The 23,501-nt window shown below is 37.1% G+C and overlaps 1 protein-coding gene across 2 annotated transcripts in view; it reads left to right on the forward strand.

Annotated features, from left to right (window-relative positions):
* Positions 1-23,237, forward strand: part of SH3GL2 (SH3 domain containing GRB2 like 2, endophilin A1) — a 194,222-nt gene extending 170,985 nt beyond the window's left edge. For both annotated transcript variants that reach the window (XM_007535769.2, XM_060199609.1), the window contains 6 exons: positions 13,660-13,803; positions 14,694-14,827; positions 16,610-16,768; positions 17,269-17,372; positions 18,712-18,842; positions 21,354-23,237. In XM_007535769.2, coding sequence (XP_007535831.2) covers positions 13,660-13,803; positions 14,694-14,827; positions 16,610-16,768; positions 17,269-17,372; positions 18,712-18,842; positions 21,354-21,553 — 872 coding nt within the window. In that variant the 3' untranslated portion in view covers positions 21,554-23,237. The remainder of the gene's footprint in view (positions 1-13,659; positions 13,804-14,693; positions 14,828-16,609; positions 16,769-17,268; positions 17,373-18,711; positions 18,843-21,353) is intronic.
* The last annotated feature ends 264 nt before the right edge of the window (positions 23,238-23,501 follow it).

Genomic DNA, 23,501 nt, shown 5'->3' on the forward strand with positions numbered 1-23,501 from the left:
TGGATCCACATGTATATCAGATTTCACGCTCAGGAAGAAAAAAACAAAAACAAACAAACAAACAAAAACACTAGTATAGCCAGAGGCCATTTGGAATATACCTAAAATAGCTATCTACAAAATGGTGTACCCCCCCCCCAACTCTTCATCTGCACTATTCCAGCCTGTAAGTTCATGATCGATCAACAATTTGTTTGGCTTTGTATATTAACTCTCTTTTCAGCCACCAGGTTCCATATGCTAGCAGGATGCTGACCAGACTTCCCCGGACAGACAACCCCACTAATATGTCCTGGAGCTCTGCTTCCACAGAGCCCCACCCTATTAGGGAAAGAGAGAGACAAGCTAGGAGTATGGATCAACCTGTCCACACCCATATTCAGTGGGGAAGCATTTACAGAAGCCAGACCTTCTATCTTCTGCATACCACAATGACCTTGGCTCTATACTCCCAGAGGGTTAGAGAATAGGAAAGCTATCAGGGGAGGGGACTGGATACAGAGTTCTGGTGGTGGGAATTGTGTGGAGTTGTACCCTTCTTATCCTATGGTTTTGTCAATGCTTCCTTTTTATAAATAAATTAAATTAAAAAACAAATAATGTCAAAGGACATAAATTATGGTGATGTTGTATTATGATACTGCAAATCCTAACAAACAGATTTTTCAAATTTAACCCAATTGTATAGGAATAACTATTGCTTTCTTGAACACACATTTAATGAATACCTGCTTGTTTAATTCCCTCCCTTTGATTATAAGTGAAATATGTGACATGCTTCTAAACTATGGAGTTTGTCAAGCATAACAAGATCCATCAGTCACAACTCCTTTGATTAGATTACATTGTATGGCAGAATGTTGGTAGACTAACACCCACAATAATGTTACCGTATACAAAACTGTTAGCAGAAGAGCAAGAGATGCTTCTTCTGGCCTAGAAAAAAACAAACTTCCTTTGTCTACCCAAGGAGAGGGTCAGGTATCAGGGAGCTGGGTGGCTTGGAAGAGTTAAGACTGGCTAAAACCAACAGCCAGTAAGAAGTCCAGATCTTGTCATAACTACCACAGGGAAAGGTATATTCCCAAAAACCTGGATGAGTTGTGAGCAGATTCTTTCCCATTCAAAGTTTCTAATAAGAACTTGGCCCAACAGCATGATTTTAGCTTTGTCAGACCATGAGCAGAGGATCCAGTTAATTTACTTTTTAAATAATTTTTTAAACTATTTATCCATTTGGTAAGACAGAGAAAAATTGAGAAATGAAAAGGAGAGAGGGAGAGAGAAACAGACACCTACAGCATTGTTCCACTGCTTGTGAAAACCTCCCACTATTGGTGGGGACAAGGAACCTGGATCCTGGTCCTTAGGAATGGCAATTCCTGTGTGCCAAATGCCATTCTACAGACAGATGGCACACTTACTAAGATTAATACATCTGTATTCTTTGAACCCACCAAGTTTGTAGTACTTTGTTACATGACAGAAAACTAATACAGTATGGCAGCTTATTTCTCAGTTATAGTTACTATTTCAGGCATCTCAGTATCTGTTTGGACCACAAGACCATATACCCCTATCACTATTGACTCACTGGCTATCTTATATGGAAGCTAGAGGTTGATCAGAAGAACCTCTCATTATGTCAGTTTATGTTAAGGTCTCAACTCCTCAGGTGTTGGTAGGACAGGTTCACTCTGTGCTAAAACTGAAGATATCTGAGAAACAGGAGACAGTGGAAAACATTTGACACTGACATTTTTTGACTTATTTTGAAAGCTGAAGAAGGCAGTGTCTCAGGAACTTACTTAGTCAGCAGTATCTCTCCCCCACCTCTCTCTCTCTCTCTCTCTCTCTCTCTCTCTCTCGAAAAGTCCCCCTGCAGGGCCTTTTTCATAACAGTATTCTAACACTAAGTGTCATCATCTCTCTGCTTTAAAAATATAAAGTAAAGTCACATTGTGTTAGTAGTGAGGATTGTATATTTTTCAAATCACAGAATCCATTTTATGTTCCTGTGGTGCAATTGCCTGTTTTCCCAGAGCATGATGTGAGGCCTATGTTGGTGCTTTGTAGCACCCCGTGTGGAGATGGTTAATGTTCACTGCCCTATCTCACAGATTCTTTAGGGCTGTTGACTGTACCATGGAACAGTGTCTTTAAATAGCTCCCTGCAGCTTCCCACTCAGCAGGACCATAAGAAAACTCTATTGCTTTAGACAGAGACAGTACTTATAAATATTATTAGTTGGGCTGGGGAGATGCAGTGCTAGAATTATATATCTGTGGAAGTCAGAGGGTGGATTTTCCTCTTTCCTTTCCTCAAGCCCTCCTAATATTTTACTTCAAACAAAACTGCTTAGGGTGAAGAAATGTGCTTAAGTCTTCATTGATATATAAATCTGTTGCAGTCTTTAATTGTTGTTAATTTGCAAGGCTGGGAACCACATTGCTCACAGTCCAGGGAGGATCAGAAGACTCATTTTAAATCTTAGATCATGTGAGATTTCACCCAGGAAAATTTGGTTTATATGGATAATCATCACAAGTTGTCACTGAGAAATAGTTGCTAAAATGTTATTTATTATATACACGTTAATGTAAATATTAAGCTCCAGATATAACAGTGTGGTTTGGGGGCTTTTTGTTCCCTTTTTCAGTTGTAGTCTCTATACTAGATTTCACAAATTTACTTAAATAGGTCAAACATAACAAGATACCATTCACTGTTCCTTTGATTAGATTAGATGGTAAAATGTTGGTGGAATAACATCCACAAAAAATTACTCACACCTCAATTAAATATATCACTGTAACTTGATAGATGATGAAAAGCTAAGTAGAGCTTTAGCTCTGCAGTGATAATTTCAGTGCAATGGCTGTTAACTGCATTTTTTTTCTAACCAAAAGAAGGGAATAAAAGCACATATATTTTGTGTCTGCTTACTTGTATCCAGGTACAGTGAAAGTGGGAGGAGGGTAAACACCTTTTCTTCCTGGCAGAACTGTTGAATGGCGATGCTGGATTTAGAACCCTCCCCAGTGTTACTCTTTTGGTAGTATGTGCCCTGCTTAAACTATAGGAACTGGCGGTAGATTTTCTCACTCACAGGAGAATGCAGTTCTAATGCAGGTCTCTCCTCAAAGAGACTGCTTTCCCACAGTAAGGGATCATTTTGGTTCTTAGAATATTAATTCTTGTTCACAATATTTGTTGTATTTAATAATTACCTCCAGTGAAATTTAATGCTTTTCTACATATAAGAGTAGGTATTTTAAAAAAAAGTTGAGGTAGATACAGAGAAGGCAGAGAGGCAGAAATAGATTGTGAAGCTTCTTCTGAAGTTTCCTTCAGTGTGGTGGGGCCCAAACTTGAACCAAGATTTCAGGCATGGCAAAACAGCAGCACATCTTCCAAAGGAGCTATTTTGCAATAAATAAATAATGTGACTTATCACATACTCCTTGATCTGTATTTTTATCTGATTTTAGACATGTTTATCTAAAATTTGTTTCTGTGACGATCTTAAAACAAGAACCAGATTTTAGAAAATAGTTTGGTTGTGATCATTCTTTTTATTTATGTACTTTAATTTTTTTTAAATTTATTACTACCACCAGGACTATTGCTGGGGCTCATTACTGGCACTAGGAATCTATCACTCCCAGTGAACATTCTTTTCCTTTTTTCTTTCTTTCTGTTTTATTTGATAGAACAGAGAGAAATTGATAAAGGAAAGGGTAATGGAGAAGGATAGAAGAAGAGAGATATCTACAGATCTGCTTCACTGCTTGTGAAGTCCCCCATGCAGATGGGGAGCAGAGGCTCTAACCCAGGTCCTTGCACGTGTGCATTCAGCCAGGTCTTCCACTGCCCAGCTTCCAATGGTCATTCTTATAGAAAATATTTTTTTTAAATATTTATTTTATTTATTTATTTCCTTTTGTTGCCCTTGTTGTTTTATTGTTGTAGTTATTATTGTTGTTGTCGTTGTTGGATAGGACAGAGAGAAATGGAGAGAGGAGGGGAAGACAGAGAGGAGGAGAGAAAGACAGACACCTGCAGACCTGCTTCACCGCCTGTGAAGCGACTACCCTGCAGGTGGGGAGCCGGGGTTCAAACCGGGATCCTTATGCCGGTCCTTGTGCTTTGCGCCACCTGCGCTTAACCCGCTGCGCTACAGCCTGACTCCCAGAAAATAATTTTTAAAGTAACCTTCAAAAAAAAAAAAAGAAATTTAACTATTTACACTCGAGTTTTTAAAGTAAGACCTATTGGTTTTGACCTCTACAGTGGTTTTTTGTTTGTTTGTTTTGGTTTGGTTTTTTTGTGTGTGTGTGTGTGTTTTACAAAGGATGGTTTTTAAAATGTAAGGTTTGGTGTTCACTGGTGTAGATACCATCTACCTATTTGCAAATAAACAAGTTTGCTTATCCTAATGTATTTTGATCCATGTATGAGAGAATTTAGGTTTTAAAGGCTTTCAAGAAATCTGTTAAACCAGTCTTAGTTACAGCTGAGGAAGAAGAGGTCCAGAGAGCTCAGGCACCCAAGGTCACATCTTTGGAAGGACTGCCAGTCTCTCAAATCAGTGTGCAGAACTCATCCTGCTTCCTGAGTCTCAGGATCTATCACACTTCCTCACCTCTGCATTTTTAAATACCTAACGAGTGTAAATATAGAAAAAGTGCTACACTTTCCTGCTCACAATTCCTAATTTAACCTATTTTTAGTAAGGATGTAATAAAATAACAAGAGTGTAATAAATGGAATAAGATAAGTTCTGGGATGAGAACAGACTTGAAATACAATAGGGGTTCACATTCTGGCTCTGCTTATTGTTGCTACCTTTCCTCAACATAGTCACATAATTTTCTGTGATTCATTTTTCTTAACCATAAAATGGAGGTTTTTGCCTATTAGTGAGACTGTAAAAGAAGTGAGGTGTCTGAATGTATATTAGATACTTCTGAAACATAGTTATAGGGTGAAATGAGATTCTGAGTTTCAGTAATATTTCAGGGCTTTTTTTTTAAGTTTTGAGACATGTTAGTAGTATTTGTAAATACAAATATTTTGAGTACAAATTATTAAGCATTTATGCTTGGTCAACTACATTGATTTTCTTTAAGGCAAGTAGGAATTCATTCCCTAATAGCAGTTAAAGATTTATGGAAAACTAATTCTTTCATTTAATGATTAATTTTTATTAGTGATTCAGTGTTGATTTACAAGATGGTAAGGGATATAGTTATAATTGGTGTATAATTCCATACAGTTTCCATCACCTGAGTTCTGTGTCCCATCCTCTCCATTGGAAACTTCCCTACTTCCTATTCTCCCTATCCCTCTCTCTCTCCCTCCCCCTTTCTCCCTCCCTCTTTTTATTGATTTAATAATGATCAACAAGACCATAGGATAAGAAGGATAAAATTCCACACAATTCCTACCACCAGAGCTCCATATACTATCCTTTCCATTGGAATCTTTCCTGTTCTTTATCCCTCTGGAAGCATGGACCCAGGATCATTATGGGGTGCAGAAGGTGCAAGGTCTAGCTTCTGTAATTGCTTCTCTGATGGACATGGGCATTTCAGGTTGATATCTCAGACTTGGCATCTCTGGGGACAACCTGCATTAACAAGTCAGTAGCATCATAATAGGCATTGGTAGCATTGATTGAGGTCAACAGAGGCAGTATAACAGGGTAAGGCATCAGAGAGAAAAAGACACCAAGGAATATAAGCATAGGTTCCAGGACTAGGAGAAATACAGATTTTAAAGAGAATGGGAAGAGTTCTTTGTAGTTTTAGAAAAAGTTTAAAGTAGCAGTAGTTAATTATTATTATGACCAAGTTGGTTGGGAGCTTGATTTTCTTTGTAAATCCAATTGTCCAGAAGAACACTAATTCTGTATCTTTGAACTTCTCTGAAAGATACTAAACCCTTTAGGTTGTTCTTAACAGTCATAACATGAAAATGGCAGCCGGTCACATATTAACTATATTCATCCACACATTCAGAGGGCAGGGCTAATTTTTCTTTTTACTTGTTTTGAAAAAGCAAACACCCTGTTAATATTTTCTTATTTGAAATTTTATAGCTAATGAAAGAAGTTCTCTTGAGTTTATAGTACAGCAGTTTAAAACTGGTGACATTTTTTTTTTTTTGTAGTTGTTGTTGTTCAAAAGAGTGTGTCCTTTGCCATGTGTGTAGCCTTGGTTCAAACGCCAGCAGCAACACTTGGGAAGCTCTGTTGCTGTATTGTCTCTTCCTTTCTCTTCCTTTGTCAGTCTGAATGTAATATGAAAGAGAGAGAGAGGACATTAGTACTCAGTGACTTTTTCCCCCATAGAAATATATCTATATACCATTTTCTAAAAGTTGTACTCTATTGCCTTTTAAAGTTAGAACTTAAGTCCACTTGAAATTGCTTTGTGGCTGTTACATGAGGTGGAATTAGGAGCCAATTTTTCCTTATCAAAATTGTTTGATTCTTTACATGAATCATTAGTTTAAACCTTCCCCTGGTAATTCTGATATGTTGCCAACCATTGTGCTAACATCATCCCAGATACAATCTTGTTTGTCTTCACATCTAATAGCCTGTTCCTATTGATAATACCCTCCAGAGAACCCTGAACTTCACCTATTTTTGAAAAACATTTATTCATTTATTTATTTATTTATTTATTTATTTATCTGTTTGTTTATGATAGAAGAGAAAGGGAGAACCAGAGCATCATTCTGTATATACAATGGCAAGGAACAAATTCATAAACTCATGATTGAGCGTCCAGCACTTTATCCACTGTGCCATCTCCAGAGCTGCATTTCAACTTTTTAATAAAATTATTGATCTAATAGATTGACAAAGATTGTAGGATAAAAGGGGTACAATTCCACACAATCCCCACCACCAGAGTTCTATACTCTATCCCCTCCAGTGGAAGGTTCCCTAATTCTTTATCCCTAGACTCCAAATTTTGCTAGTTGAAAATGTCTGAAAACTACTCCATCCATAAAGCTGTTGTCAGTATTCATTGCGAAACATCAGAAAAGTTATTTAAAAGCCAATAATGCAGATTCACATTACAGGCCCTGAATAAAGCAGAAAGCATTCCCTTCCTTCTCTGTTCCTCCTCCTATTCCTTTCAAGCTAATAAGCACAGATTCTACTGGAAGACATGTATCCCCAGGGAGCATGGACCCAGGATCATTGTGAGGTGCAGAAGGTGGGAGGTCTGGCTTCTGTAATTGCTTTTCCACTGGACATGAATATTGGCAGGTCAATCTATTGTTTCTACCTTTCCCTAGTGGGGCAGGACTCTGGAGAGGTGGGGTTCCAGGATACATTGGTGAGATCATCTGCCCAGGGATGTCAAATTGGCAGATTGGTAGCAATGCAACTGGGTGGCTAAAAAGTATAAAGATATGAAGCAGAATAAATTGTTTAATAGTCAGAAATCTGAAGGTAAGAATATAGCAGATGAGATTTGGGATCTCTATTTTGGAAAAAGCTAGGAAGTATACATTTTAGGAATATTCCAAAGGACCTCTGACTTTACAAATTTTTGCCTGAGGCTAACAGCTAACATGAATGTGGGCTAAAGGTATTATCTGGGGAGATGGTGTCAGTCAGCTCTTTTTTTATACTGTTAAAAAATTTTAAATTTTATTTATTTATTTTCTCTTTTGTTGACCTTGCTTTTTTATTGTTGTTGTAGTTATTATTGTTATCGATGTCCTCATTGTTAGGACAGAGAGAAATGGAGAGAGGAGGGGAAGACAGGGGAAGAGAAAGAGAGACACCTGCAGAACTGCTTCACTGCCTGTAAAGTGACTCCCCTAGTCACTTCAGTTAGAAAGATTCATATCTTTCTAACTCTCTATTGGAAACCTTTTGATGGGGATACATTGTCTTCCAGTAGAATCTGTGCTTATTAGCTTGAAAGGAATAGGAGGAGGAACAGAGAAGGAAGGGAGTAGTGCTTTCTGCTTTATTCAGGGCCTGTTATGTGAATCTGCATTATTTACTTTTAAACATCTCTTCTGATGTTTCACAATGAATGGAATATTTTTCAGACATTTTCAACTAGCAAAATTTGGAGTTTAGATTTTTACCTTTGTTTTTATGAGCCAAAACTAATGTTTATCACCATGTGCTATGCTGTTTTCCATGAAAGAAAGGACCTAAATTTTAGTTCAGTTTTAGAAATAAAAATTGAAAAAGCTAAGACAGCAGAAGTACTGAGTTTTCTTGGTAGTAGCTGTATTAGTTACATTCCTAGCTAGTTACCAGAGTAGATAGCCTCAGGGGACTAAGCAATGATTCACAGTGACACCACTTTTAGGTCAGAGGAAAATAACTTCATCAGCCACTGTAGCAGAGCTTCTGTTTTACTCTCAACAGAGCTTTAACTTCCCTTTGGCTGTGCCCAGAATTAGAAAGCTTGTCAAGGATGCTCCAGATTATGCTTTAGAGTTGGTAGCTGATTCAGATTGAGTCGTTGCTGCCCTTGTTTGTCTTTTGGAATAGATAGCATAGATTTTTTTTTTAGGTCAAAAAAGAAATTGCTATTTTTAGCATAGAACAAAACAACAGGAACCTTTTTTTTTTTTTTTTAATAGATCAGTCCTTTATGGTCATCCTAGTTCCACGTTCAGATGTCTAAATTCACCTAACATGTTTGTCTTTCAGAAACCACTTAAATGTGAACTCACCTAACTCTTTTGATAATATTTTCTGTTGGCATTCTCACAAATTAATCTATTTCTAGTCAATGAATCTGCTTCCCTTCCCCAATTAAAAAATATAGAGGGATTAACAGTTTATAATACAGTTATTTTTAATTGGAGGAGGAATTAATGGTTTGCAGTCAATACAATTATTGGTAATGTGCATAGTTTCTTATAAAACACAATCACCCCCAGGCCAGTTCCTCCTCCACCATCATGCACCAGGACCTGAAAGGCCTCAACCTCCACAACTTAGAGTCCTTTACTTTGGTGCAACACACCAAACCCAGTCCAAGTTGTGCTTTGTTTTTCCCCTTTCTGTTCTTACTTCTCAACTTGTGTCCCATCAGTGAGATCATCTCATATTCAACTGTCTCATCCTGGCTTATCTCACTTAACGTGATTCCTTGAAACTCTGTCCAGGATGAGATGAAGAAGATGAATTCATTATTTTTAATAACTGAGTAATATATATAAATTTTCTCAGCCACTCATTCATTGTTGGACACCTGGGCTGCTTCTGGGTTTTGACAATTACAAATTATGCTGCTATGAACATAATTATACACAGATTTGTTTGGATAGGCGTGTTTGGTTCTAAAAAAAAAAACTAGGTTCTATGCATCAAAAAATTCAATACATTCAATCTATTTTCCCCTCTCATATTTTAATCAACATGAGATTTACAAGTGATTTATAAGACTATAAGTAATAGGAATAGATATATTAATACCATGCCCACCACCAAAGATCTGTGTTCCTACCCCCACCTCCCTATAGTGGAGCCCCCCACAGAGTTTTTTACTTTGATGTAATACTCCAAACTCAGTCAATTTTGCTTTTCATTTCCCTTTCAATTCTTCTTTCTCAACTTCTATTAATGAGTGGGATCATCTGCCTTACCTCACTGAATTTTTGGTCAAATATTTTCTCTATATCTATTGGGATAGTCATGTGGATTTTGGTTTTTCTTTGATTAATATAGTGGATCACATTTATTGATTTACATATGTTAAAGCAGCCTTGCATCCCTGGAATGAATCCCATTTGGTCATAATGTACAATCTCTTAAATATACTGTTGTATCTGGATGGCTAGAATTTTGTTCAGTATTTTTGCATCTTTGTTAATCAGAAATATTGGTCTATAGTTTTCCTTTTTGGTTATGTTCCTGTTTGCTTTTGGTATAAGGGTGAATTTGGCTTTATAGAATAGTAGGCGTATTCCTGCGTCTTCAATCTTTTGGAAGAGCTTTAAAAGTATAAGGTTTTTGCATACTGAATATCAGGCTCAGGCAAAAACTAGTAAAATCATGGGCCCCTTGGAATATATCTAAAATAGACCTACCACCTTTGTCCAAAACGGAGACCCCAAATCTTTATCTGCAGTATTCTTGCCTTTAGGTTCATGAACAGTTTGTTCTGGTTATATCTTAACACTTTTCAACCAGTAGGTTCTAGATGCTACCATGATGTCAACATGACTTCCTTGGGCAGACAACCCCACCAATGTGTCCTGGAGGCTCACCTCCCCAGATTCCTGTCCCACTAGGGAAAGATAGAAACATGTTGGGAATATGGATCAACCTACCAATGCCCATGTTCAGCAGGGAAGCAATTACGGAATCCAGACCTTCCACCTTCTGCACCCCATAATAATCCTGGGTCCATACTCCCAGAGGAATAAAGAATAGGAAAGCTATGAAAGGAGGAGGGGATTGGATACAGAGTTCTGGTGGTGAGACTTCTGTGGAAATGTACCCCTCTTACCCTATGGTCTTGTCAATATTTCCATTTTGTAAATAAATTAATATCTAAGCACAAATTAATAATCAGTTTTTATAAAAGAAATAAATCTTAACATTGAATTAAATGGTCAAATAGAATTTAAAGGGATTAGATGCTAATATAATTTTATTATTTCTTTGATCTCCATTTATCTTCTATTTATTATGTGCTTATCATTACTTGGTATTTGCTTATTTCACTTTATTATTTCTGTTTATTTTATACTTCTCATTATTTGGCATTTGACTTTCATTTTTACTTAACTCATATGTTACTTTAAAGACATCCTTGCCAGTGTTCCCCTAGTACCTGGCACAAATCAACCACTATTGAATTGATCATATTTGTTGCCACTGCATATTTCTCAGACTTCTCATATACTATGGGCATCTTCGCATCCATTCTATCTTTCATGGACTTCAGATACAGCTTACCGTGTAAGCTGTGTTGAAAATAAACTCTAAGGATACTATCTCCTTAAAAATATGGTGACCATTGTGGCATATTCAACTATTGGAATACAAATGACTCAGTGTTCTCTTCGATGAAAAGAAATGTGAATTTTCCCATTTTTCTGTTTGCCATCAGAATTTATATAGTCAGTTATCTGTTAATCATTTTATTATTGTAAAGTTTCAATCCTTCCCTGTAGAATTCTTTGCAAAATCTCACTACCACAGGGTACGGTAGTGTTATATTTCTTTGGCTTACTATTTTCAGCTCTTAGTGTATCACTGAACTCCAATTACTTTTAACTACCCTCCATTCACTATGAACTTTGTAAAGACAGGTGGCATAACTGTCTTATTATTGTAATATTTAAGGGGAGGGGTTGTAAGAGGGTTTCTCTAACAATACTCTTCAACTACAGTTTTGATCTTTGAAAAGCAGAATTTAAATTAAATTCTACTTGAAACAAATATCTAAGATTTAATATCAGCCAGGGAATCCTTTAATTGCCCTTAGCTGTAATTCTTTTTTATTTATATAATTTTTATTTATAAAATGAAAATATTGACAAGACCATAGGATAAGAAGGGTACAACTCCACACAATTCCCACCTCCAGAACTTTGTATCTCATCCCCTCCCTTGATTGCTCTCCTAGTCTTTATCCCTCTGGGAGTATGGACCCAGGATCATTATGGGGTGCAGAAGGTGGAAGGTCTGGCTTCTGTAATTGCTTCTCCACTGAACATGGGCATTGGTAGGTCTATCCATACTCCCAGACTATTTCTGTCTCTCCCTAGTGAGGCAGGGATCTGGGGAGGTGAGGCTCTAGGACATATTGGTGGGGTCGTCTGCCCAGGGAAGTCAGGTTGGCATCATGGTAACATCTGGAACTGACTGGCTGAAAAACAGTTAAGATATAAAGCAGAACAAATTGTTGACTAATCATGAACCTCAAGGCAAGAATATTGCAGATGAAGATTTGGGGTCTCCGTTTTGGACAAAGGTGGTAGGTCTATTTTAGGTAAATTCTAAGGGGCCTATGACTTTACTAGTTTTGCTTGAACCTGACGTCTAATAAGCAAGTAGACCCAGGTTATTGTCTGAGGAGATGGCGGCATAGTTGGAAAAAGGACCAGAAAAGCTGGATCAGAGAAGAGAGTAGCTCCCAAATATGGGGAAAGTATATAAATATTGTTAACTGTAAACCCTGCCAATTTGATCTAGGGCCCATGTTCAGTACAGGAGCCTATATAACCTCTGCATCCCTGTAGGTCTGAGCTCGCGTTCTGTGGTCATGGCTAAGAACATTCTAGGCTGCACTAATTTTCAGGACCCATCTTCCTCAGGTTGTAGGTAGAGTATGTTGTCCAGCCTCCCTTTGCAGAATGGAACATTCCCTATCATTGTTGATTCACATTGAGGGGCCCTCAAAGGGTCCATTATCTTGCTCCTGATGGAGATGACCAGTGACAGTGATGAGAGGCATCTGTTAGAGGTCTAGTCCCATCATGTCTGTGTGGGAATCCCAGGACACCTTGACTAGAGCCCCAGGTGATGGGGTGGCCTTGTAATGAGTAAAGAGTCATCATTAAAGTATGCCAGTCTCTTGCCCTTATCCAGCTTTTGTAGTCCTTACTTTGACAAGGTTAACATTGGAGTAATTGAGGGACATGTAATAGGAGGTAGGTGAGGAGGGTATCTAGGTCTAAGTAGAAACTATTTCATTAGGTACTTTATAGTGTCTTTTTGGATCTTTCTACTTCCTTGATTCATTTATTGACTCTGCAAACTATTGTGCACTTTTGCCTTAAGGTATATATTTTCTCCCAACTTGTAGATACATGTGTATATAAGCCTTATCTCATGGACCCTGGTCTATATATAGGTTTTGAGATTTTGTTAAGAAGTGTACCACCCAAAATGGAATTAAGGAGTCCTATGAACTAGGAAATGTCTCACCAGAGTAATATGAAGCTGAAGGTTTGACATTCCATGCCTAACATCTCTGGGACAGGTCTGAAGTGAAACATGCCGAGGTGGTACTGGTAGCTGTAATTCTATCAGAGTTTCCATGCAAACTCCTGGAAAGAGTGCCAGGTTTATGTGCAGTCCCATACCTAATAACCTGGAAAATCAAGTATCCTACAATTAAGTAAATCATTGACTTTAACAGTGTTTATGAAACTTAATAGGTTTGTTTCAACAAAAACCTAGTATTGCTTTCTATGCATTTTTTATGAGAATGAAAGCAAGCAACATTAAAATACTTTCTTTGTGGCATAAATTTTCAGATGTAGTTATGTAACAGAGAAATGATTAAGTCTTTCTAGTGAACATAATATTTCTATTTACCATCTGAATCTTAGTTAAGAAATGACTTCACAAATAGTTCTATTTTATGTACAGTGTAAATGAAACATGGCATAAGGCCCACACGTAAGAATTAACAATTTCCTACTTTAGTTCATAGACTTCTAGAAATGAAACATTAAATTAGAATCTTAAAACTTAGACATCACAAAATCCATTCATTTTCAAAATGCCTTTCATGAAACCACCAAGCACCATAAAGTCTATGGCAGACTACTTCATTGAAGAAGGGACCAGAAAATGTACAGGAAGAGGACTTTTCTATAATAACACATTATTTATTTTGAAAATCTGTTCTCTTTGCCTTCAGCTTCTAGAGCTAAACTCAGCATGATCAACACCATGTCAAAAATTCGAGGCCAAGAGAAGGGGCCAGGCTATCCTCAGGCAGAAGCACTACTTGCAGAAGCTATGCTCAAATTTGGAAGAGAACTTGGGGATGACTGCAACTTTGGTAAAGGGGATTTTCTCACATTTCACTTCTTTCATTGGCCCAAGGGAATTTTAAAGCCAGCAAACAAATCTGTAGGAAATTTTTCAAACTATATTTTATTTTGGCTCAATTTTAGACTTTGTACACATTGATAAGAATTATTTCAGTTGTTTCATTATTTTTAGTCTTGTTTGTCCTAAGACTTTGTAAAAAATACTTTTTCACCCAATATAATCCTTGTCTTTACTGTAGCTGGCTGTCATAGCCAACTTGCTTGACACTACCCAGTAAGTGTATCTGGCAGTAACTGAGTATTGGAGCAGAGCAAGCATAATCAGCCAATCAGTACTATTCAAATCTACCCCTTGAACTTCCTTAGCTCTCCACTCTTTTGAGTGTGGAACTTAATTCTGTCCTAGGTGAGACATGCTTTATTTCTTACCCCGACCTCCTGTGACACACTCAGTTACTACACTAAATACCTTCTGTTTTTACCTCATGATATGAAGTCTCACATAAGACTACTCTTCCTGATGAACTCTGATTTTATTCCTGACATACTTGCGCTAGATGCATCAACCTTAAGCAGGTCCTCTGTTAGGGAAAACTGGTACTTACTAGAGATATAAGGGAGCTTTCCAGTTTTTTCTTACAGCTAAAACTCTTTTTTAAAAAAATAATAATAAGAGGTACCATCCTCTTGAGTGCAGTGATTCTGTCTTAAGAGGGTGCAGTCTATTATAGGTGGAAATTACACTGCATTACATTAATTAGGATATTATATAGTTTGTCTCCTCTTCTTTGTCTTCCATAGATAGATGGTAATTCCTCAAGTTTTGTATGTGACTATTATTGCATATACATTTCACCTTTATTCGTTGACATACATGAGTTTCTTTCTCCCCTGCTAGGCCCAGCACTTGGTGATGTGGGGGAGGCCATGCGAGAACTCTCAGAGGTGAAAGATTCTTTGGACATGGAAGTAAAGCAGAACTTCATTGACCCTCTTCAGAATCTTCATGACAAAGATCTTAGGGAAATTCAGGTATCTGCAATTATTACTTTGGGAAGAGACCATTTGGCTCATACATATGCCCTTTTCCTTTAAAAAACATTTTTATGCAGCTTTCCGTACATGTTGTCAGCACTGAACACATAAATTGTAAAAACAAATAGCAGAATAAATTGAGAGAAACTGGAAATGCAACATATATTGCTCTGCTATTATGAGTGAATTATATTTGAAATGAATATTGCATTTGACTTCTATACAATAAGTTTTTATATCAGAGAATTTTTTTTCTCAATTTATTTCTTCAGAAGAATAATATGCTTTTCCTGACTATACACATTTTCATTTTCTTATGGTTATCTGGACCAGTCTCTAAACCAGTAAAATGCTAATAGTACCAGTTGTTTGTTTAAATGCATAGCTGTTTTATTCCTCTGTGAATATATTTTTATTAGCAGTTGTTATTATGAGGGACATTACCCAACTCTTCTCTTTCTGAAACAGATAGGGCATTTGAGCTACTAGTAATAAAATTCAGACCAGCTTTACCTCTAAATAATGCTTGCACATTCATTTTTAACAAATATTTGTAAAGGCTGAAATTTAACTTTCTCAGCTGTTAAAGTGATTGGCTTGAAATCTCTTAGATATTTTTATTCTAATTGAAATTTCTGCCCTCCACCTTGCTCATGGTAGCATAAGTAGAACATGAAAGGCTCACTCTAAACCTCAACTACATCTCTTAACACTCCTACTCTATCCTGCAGCTCCCAGTAAGTTCAGTGTTTGAATCCTTCCAAAGGAATAAACATGTACTTTGATTAGAGGATGGATTAGAAGCAAGGTGTAGAGTGAGGAGATACGTATGACATACTTTCCTTCCTTTTATTTTTTTTTGGCTTCTTCATCATTCTGTTTTTATTTTCTCCCCTTTTACTCCATATATACCCAGAAGCAAGGGGAATCCTAAATTTTCTCTCACTCATTAGTAGTAGTGGAACACCACAACTCAAAAGAATATATATATATATATATATATATATATATATATATATATATATATAGCTTTGGGAAACTTCTTTCTCACTTAGTCTCTAAAGGTGTTGACAAGAGATTGCACAACCATGTGTTAGAGAGCATATAAAAAGGAATTGAAGCTCAAGGCACTAAGTATCTTCTAATTTAAGTTTATGACTAAATTTCATCATCTATCAGATGGGAAACTTGAACTGATCAATGGTTAGTTCAATCCCTTAGTGTTTCACCTGTCCACTAGGTTAATTGCAAAGGTATTCATTCTTAGGATCCATCCCTGGATATTCCCAATTAAGTGATCAGGAATTTTAAATTTTAAATAGAGAAGTTAGATATGTCTTACTTCTTTCCAGCACTAATGTTCTGTGATATTCCTTCTAATACTATTTCAGTAACAGTGTCTTTCCTTTGACTTCTGAGATTCATTTTCTCTTGAATATGAGACATGTAGATCTGTATGCCTGTGCTTTCTGCATTTATAGTGCATGAACACACATGTACAACTTCTGCCATGATGTGGAAAAGTTTGATCCACTTTTGACCCAGTAATGGCATGATTTGGGGGGCACTGGCACTTCCCATAATTTTCTTCTTATTCTTAATTATTTAAATAGTATTCTCCCACATTTAGCCTAGATGTACTTATCCTACTGATGCATTTTCTTTATTTTTCTAGTGACATGACATTTTGGAAGCACATAAGCATGATGAGGAAGTGAGTTGTCAGTAGGCCTTTCTATAAGTTCTTTCAAAGCATGCTCCTGCCTTGGACTTTTTCAGCATCATCTAAAGAAGTTAGAAGGCCGACGCTTAGACTTTGATTATAAGAAGAAACGACAAGGCAAGATTCCAGATGAAGAACTTCGTCAAGCTCTGGAGAAATTTGATGAGTCTAAAGAAATTGCTGAGTCAAGCATGTTCAATCTCTTGGAGATGGATGTGAGTGACTCTTCTGTGGTCTTTAATTTGATAGAGCCAAGCTTACAGTGTTCAAGGGTTATCCAGTTAAAAGTATAACAGTTAAAAGAATAATGTTAGTATATGTGCGAAATTCAGAAAGTTATTTTTATAAGTATTTGAAATTACAAAGTATATCAAGAAATAGTAAAGTTTTTTCTCTGTATTTCTTTAGTTTTATGTAACTAGATTTTTCTCTACTAATCTTAAAAGCATAATCTACAGTGGAGAGAATAGTTCTGAGGATCCATGTGTAAATTTTGTAAGTCTACTTGCTTAAACACTGCCATGTTGAAATTTAGAACAGAGTACTGTCAGGTTGTAAACAACTAAAATTCAACTAAAAATCAACTAAAATTCATTCATAATTCAGTGTTCAGTGGCCTATATGTTTGGGCAGCTCTGCTGTATATACTAGGGAACAATAGCTGCTTAAGAACAGTAACAAGTAACTAAAGTGTGAGTTCCACATCCATCTGCAGATTGAACAAGTGAGCCAGCTCTCTGCACTTGTGCAAGCCCAGCTGGAGTACCACAAGCAGGCAGTCCAGATCCTTCAGCAAGTCACTGTCAGACTAGAAGAAAGGTATCTCAAAGTTTTCTGCATTTTGCATTTTCTTTTATTGTTGTTAACTGATGTAAATAAATAATTCTGTCAACATTCCTACTGGTCCTTCACATACACCTTGTTCATTTGTATTAACTTATTTTTTCCTGTGCTTTATATTTATATGTTCCATTGATTCTAGTCTTGTGTTTACTTAGACTAATTAGACAATTTATCTAAATGTATATACATCAGAGGATAACTCCTCTCAGCTCATAGCTAGACTAGATTCAGATAGTTGTCAAGATGGCTAAATGAACGGGACAACCACTGCTTCTTCATGGTGTACTATGGAAAATCTCATCGTCCAGTTCCATTGTTACCCTCTGAGCCATTCTCTTCATTTTTTTCAGTGTCATCTTTAACAAGTGCCTTACTTGTGCATCTCCTCTCAGTACTCCATTGTTGAAATGTGTCTAACACTCTGAAAGTTCTAGAAACACTTAAAACTTTTGAACTGAACATACTAATAACTTTGTAACATCTGCTGAAAAATAGCTATTTTTTCTGTTTCTCTCCGAAATACATTTAAAGTCAGTATTATTCTACTGTCATGATACCTTTAACTCTCCCCATCCTTGCAAATATGTCAAATATTGTCAGAACTATGGTAAATAATGTTAATGATTTACTAGCTGCATTTACTGGCCATATCTTTGCATCTTTCTATTTCTTCATTTTAATCTTCCTTCCTATACTTTTTTCAAAATACACAGTACTTCACCCTTTCCTGTCTTCAAATCCTTTTAATCTCTAGAATGAATAATTCTTCTGGAAAGGGCTATTCATTCAGGAGGAAGTGATTCTTACCTATCTTAAGTCCTACATGACTTCTTTGCTTGAATAAATAGACTCCTCTCCATGTCCCTACCCTATGCTCCTGTAGTATTTTGTATAAGCCTCTATAACAGCATCCGTTACATTTTATGGAATCAATTGTTTTTCCTGTTTCTTCTATAGGCCATAAGCTAATTGAAGAAAAGAATAGTAACTTGTTCAGTTTTGTGTTCTTGGTACCTATTTGGTATATATCCACAAGTTGAGCACTGAGTAAAAGAGCAAGGAACTGAAATATTGAAAGAGAAGATGAAAACAGTGAGGACTTGACCCTAACTTTGCCAAAAGCAAAGACATATAAAGATGTGAAAATCTAGGGTCCTTTTCAGATTTCGTCTGCTCCACAATGATAGGTTGTGGGTAACTAGCTCAAAACTTTCCTAGATTTAATTTTTTTTCTCTTGACTTCTTAATTGACAGCATATTCTTCTCACCCCCACTCCCACCCCACCATTTCTTTTCTCCCCCTCCTCAAATGCAGGATAAGACAAGCTTCATCTCAACCTAGAAGGGAATATCAACCTAAACCTCGAATGAGCCTGGAGTTTCCAGCTGGAGACAGTACTCAACCCAATGGGGGGCTCTCCCACACAGGCACCCCCAAACCTTCAGGTAAGGAGCTGAGGCCTACAAGACCCCAATACAGATCTTGTGAAATTTTGTAGAAATTCCATGAAGAATCGAATCTAGCTTTAGACAAAATATTAGTGATATAAGTTCTTGAAAGATGCTTAATCAGGTGAAAATCTTTTAAAATGAGTTCTTTCTTTTTTATTATTTATTTATTTTCTCTCCTTTTCCCAGTTTCTTCTCTATAAAAATATTTTTGTATATACTTTCACTCCATCATCAGCACACACTACCTTCTAACACTTTTGATTTTGAACCTCATCTTTTAAAAATTTTTATTAATATTGTTTATTTAATTTATAAAATAAAATATATTGACAAAACCATAGGATAAGAGAGGTAAAATTCCACATATTCCACACCACTAGAGTTCTGTATTCCATCCCCTCCACTGGAAACTTTCCTATTCTTTATCACTCTGGGAGCACGGACCCAGGGTCAATATGGGGTACAGAAAGAAGGTGGAAGGTCTGGCTTCTGTACTTGCTTCTCTACTGATCATGGGCATTGACAGGTTGATTCATACTCCCAGCCTCTTTCTGTCTTTCCCTAGTGGGGCAGGGCTCTGCAGAGATTGCCTGCTTTTCTGTTTGTTCCTTCTGTTATTCTAGCGTGCATGAGAGTGATTACCCCTGGACAGTCCTCATATGCACTCACATAGAACCCACAGACCACAGCTCTAGGGATGTATGGGTTGAATTTCTTGAATCACAGAGCATATAGGTGATATATTTGCAGAAGAATGTGTTTTGAATCTTGGCATTTGGTAGTTTTCTCTCTTAACCCTCTCACTGTCCCCTCCCTCTCTCCCTCCAATCAGTTAGTTCATCATGCCATTATAACTTAGGTGTGTACAATAAAAGCTGAAATTTGTTTCTTAAGCTATTTTATTGGGAATATGAATATATATCCATTATTTTTTTTGTTTTAACACCAACATTCTCTAATCCACCATAAACACACACTAGATAAAATACTGTGCTGGAGTCATTTCTAGCTTACCATTTGCTTAACTGAAGATATTTTAACTATCTTATGCTGAGCCTGGATTTTAAAGATGTGAAGATTTCTCTTATTTTTGCTGTATCACCATTGCTTGATGTTATACTGTAGAAAAATGGTTTATGAGATCCTCAAAGCCCAGCATATATTATAAACAGCACTGGCCCTTAGAAGTTGGCTGTCTATAAGGGCTAGTCACTGGTTATTATAAGCTGCTTCTCCCTGTTCAGAAGCCAACCATGTATTTCACATATCTTTTAAAGACTCACTAATTTGATTCTTTCTCTAGTGAAAAACTGTTCTTTTTCTCTTTAAAGCCATTAAATGCTGTGGGATCCATAGGCACTTGATAATTTTATATTCCTTTGCATGTGGGAAGCCAGGGGCTTGAACTGGGATCCTTCTGCTGGTCCTTGTGCTTAACCTGCTGTGCCACCTCCCAACCCCCCAGTTTCATTTTTCTTAATGTAGAGAGCATTGTTTTTCATAGCCATAGCTTCAACTATGACTCTAATTGCTTTTATGTAGTCAACTACTTAAAAGTTTGATTTCTTTATATAATCTCATTTAATGTCCACAATACTCTGTAAAACCAATTCTACTATTAGACATAGAAATTGAGAGTGAAATGCTTTGTGTAAGGTCACAAAGCATGATCCAAGTTCTGCTTTGGGTCAAAGTAAGAACTTGAACATAATATTGTATGTATTTTTAATATATTACAGTGTTTTTCAGAGATGAGGTTATTTATTTATTTAATAGTGTTTCATAATTCTAAAGAATTCTTTCAGACATACACATACATACATAGAGGGGGAGGAGAAAGAGAGGAAAGAGATAGGATATATAGATAGGTGGAAAGGGATATCACAGCACCAAGGCTTCCCTCAGTCTCTGTGTCATAGTACTCCCATGTGGTGTACCAAAGTCTTGAACCTGGGTCACATACATAAAAAAGCAGGTACCTTCCCAGGTGAGCTGCCTCATTGGCCCCTGACTTGTTATGTTTAAAAAGTAATAACTGCACTTTTGTTCTGAGTCTGCACTGTATTGTCCACATGTGCCAAAGAGTTTGAAGTTGTTTCTTCTATAGGCGATAAGCTACTTACTTATGGGAAGAATTCTGACATGTTGTATTATTAACCTAAATATCTTTATAAACTCCTTATGTTATTCACTCTTCTGTCTCTGGACATTATCAGGGAGGCAAATCCTGATGAACTGTGTTACGTATATCACACGATCATTTTTCGTACTGCAAATGGAAATAGAAATCCAACAGTTTTCAGATATCTGAAGGAGATTCTGAAGATTGATAGCAGGCAGATGTCATGTATCAGACACTGGGGACTAGTCCTAGGCAGAAGCATTGGAATGAAGAGTGCAGGAAAAAGCCTGGGGGACAACAAACCAGGTGGGTGCAGCAGGCTGCAGACATGAGTTCAACAACCTTTGTCTTTCTGTGTTCTTTTCTCCTGCTCCTACTCCCAGGTGTCCCAATGGATCAGCCCTGCTGCCGAGCTCTATACGACTTTGAACCTGAAAATGAAGGGGAGTTGGGTTTTAAAGAGGGTGATATCATAACACTCACTAACCAAATTGATGAGAACTGGTATGAGGGGATGCTTCATGGCCATTCAGGCTTCTTCCCCATCAATTATGTGGAAATTCTGGTTGCTCTACCCCATTAGGATGTTATGTTGGCTGGCTCACCTCCTACTGACCCAGATAGTTAAGTTTAACCACTGCTTTGGTAATGCTGCTTATAACACATCCTAAGTGCAGACCACAGTGGTCCAAGTCATCAAGCCCCACTGGTATTGTTGGTTGACTTGTGAGACCCCACAGGAGTCATGGTGATGGATGGTATCTTCTTAGCCTGATAGGCATGGCATGTGCTGTTTAAATACCATCTGAAACCAGCCAATAATGCTGTTTACACAGTTCTCAGGAGGCTATGGGTTTTTAGAATATGACCATGAGCCACATTACAGAAAACCCATCCAACAGAAGATACTATCTATCACCCAGGGGCCATTTCAAGGTCTCAGGTTCTCCATTTAAATAAGAGAAAGTCTTTGCTTTCACACCTTCCCCTCCCAAAATATGTGAGTCACAGAATTGTTGAAGAAGTCTCCCTCACCAGCAAATTTGTCTTCTGGTCTGAATGAGTTAGTTTGTTGAAGCTATCAGTAGAAAAGTGTTGCCTGTGGGTTCAGAGCCTTCTTTGAAAACAGTCACCTTTGTTCCTCCTCTTACTCTTATTTCTGAGGTACAGCCAGTTTTCTTCCCTCTCTGTTGTTAAAACCAGAAGGAGATCCTGATTTTATTTCTAAGTAACATAGATAGCTATCAGAATATTGTAGGAGGGGCTAAAAAGAGATTTTTTTCCCTTATGAGAAATTGCACAGATAACTGGTTTCAAAGCTCAAATATCTTGCTGTACAGAAACATGTATGTATTTAGGACATTTATGAAGGGTGTAGGGAAGGGGGATCAAATAATCTTTACTTTAGTTTTATTTGTGAATTACATGTCTCATGAATCCATTTGTCACAAGGAGGAAAACACTAGGAATCGTCTTCTCACTAATTCATAGACCAAGACACAGTAAATGCATTTTCCTTTCCACTTTCACCTTGTGTTCTTTGAACATCATTTGTGCATATTCTGCCCTCAATGAGGACCAAATAAAGATGATTTTTGTGCTTAGCAGTTTAAGATGTGTGGCTGCATATGCAAAACTCTTTCCCAATTCAGTTGTTACTTCATTCCCCTATCTTCTATCTCATTTTCATTTTGTGTATACAGTGCTGTGAGTAAGCTTATGGGTGTTTCTTTTTATTGTAACAGTCATGAAGTCCTGTTAGGTATCCAGAGTTCTATTTATCTAGATGTACAGATTCTTTCAGAGGTTTAACGTGCTGCTTTGGATATGCCACCTGCAGTAGTGGATCATGTGGAGTGAAAGGCAAATATTATTGCTTAATGTATAAACTCTTACCATGGGAAGCATTGCTGTTTCCAATAAATATTGCTGAAGACAGAATCAAAGGCTCTGACCTTTTATTTTGTGTCAGTTCTTTGGGTCTTAATATAGGTAAACAAGAACTCATCTTAGTCTCCATTGCCTTCTAATACAATCAAACCAGACCTGACTACAAACTCAGATCTTCTCTACTAGTAGAAAATTTTAATTATCAAGAAACAAGCTTGCCTGGCAACTTCTCATAACCCCAGGAAGAAGGCTATTTTGGAGAGAAGATCAGAAAGTGTGGTGTGAAAGTCTAGAAATTAAGCACTATTTTAACTGATACTGTTGATATCGTTGGAAGAATGTGATGTTCAGATGTACAAATAAAATAAATCATTTAAGCCAGTCTTTTGTTTTTATTCCCATTTGAAAAGAGTCATGGAATTACAAATTGGCCAAAAACAAGCATTCTCTCCTCTCTGTGTCTCAGTCCCCCCCCCCCCCCGTGTGTGTGTGTGTGTGTGTGTGTGTGTGTGTGTGTGTGTGTGTGTACCTGTGTACGCACGCTGGGGGTTAGAAGGGTGGATAGTAAAAGGGGAATAGTATACTCAGAAAATATATTTCCTCAGTCCCTGAGAAAATACACATATTATTGGGTACCTCTT

Source organism: Erinaceus europaeus, chromosome 10 (assembly GCF_950295315.1).
Source record: "Erinaceus europaeus chromosome 10, mEriEur2.1, whole genome shotgun sequence".
NCBI classification, from domain to species: Eukaryota; Metazoa; Chordata; class Mammalia; order Eulipotyphla; family Erinaceidae; genus Erinaceus; species Erinaceus europaeus.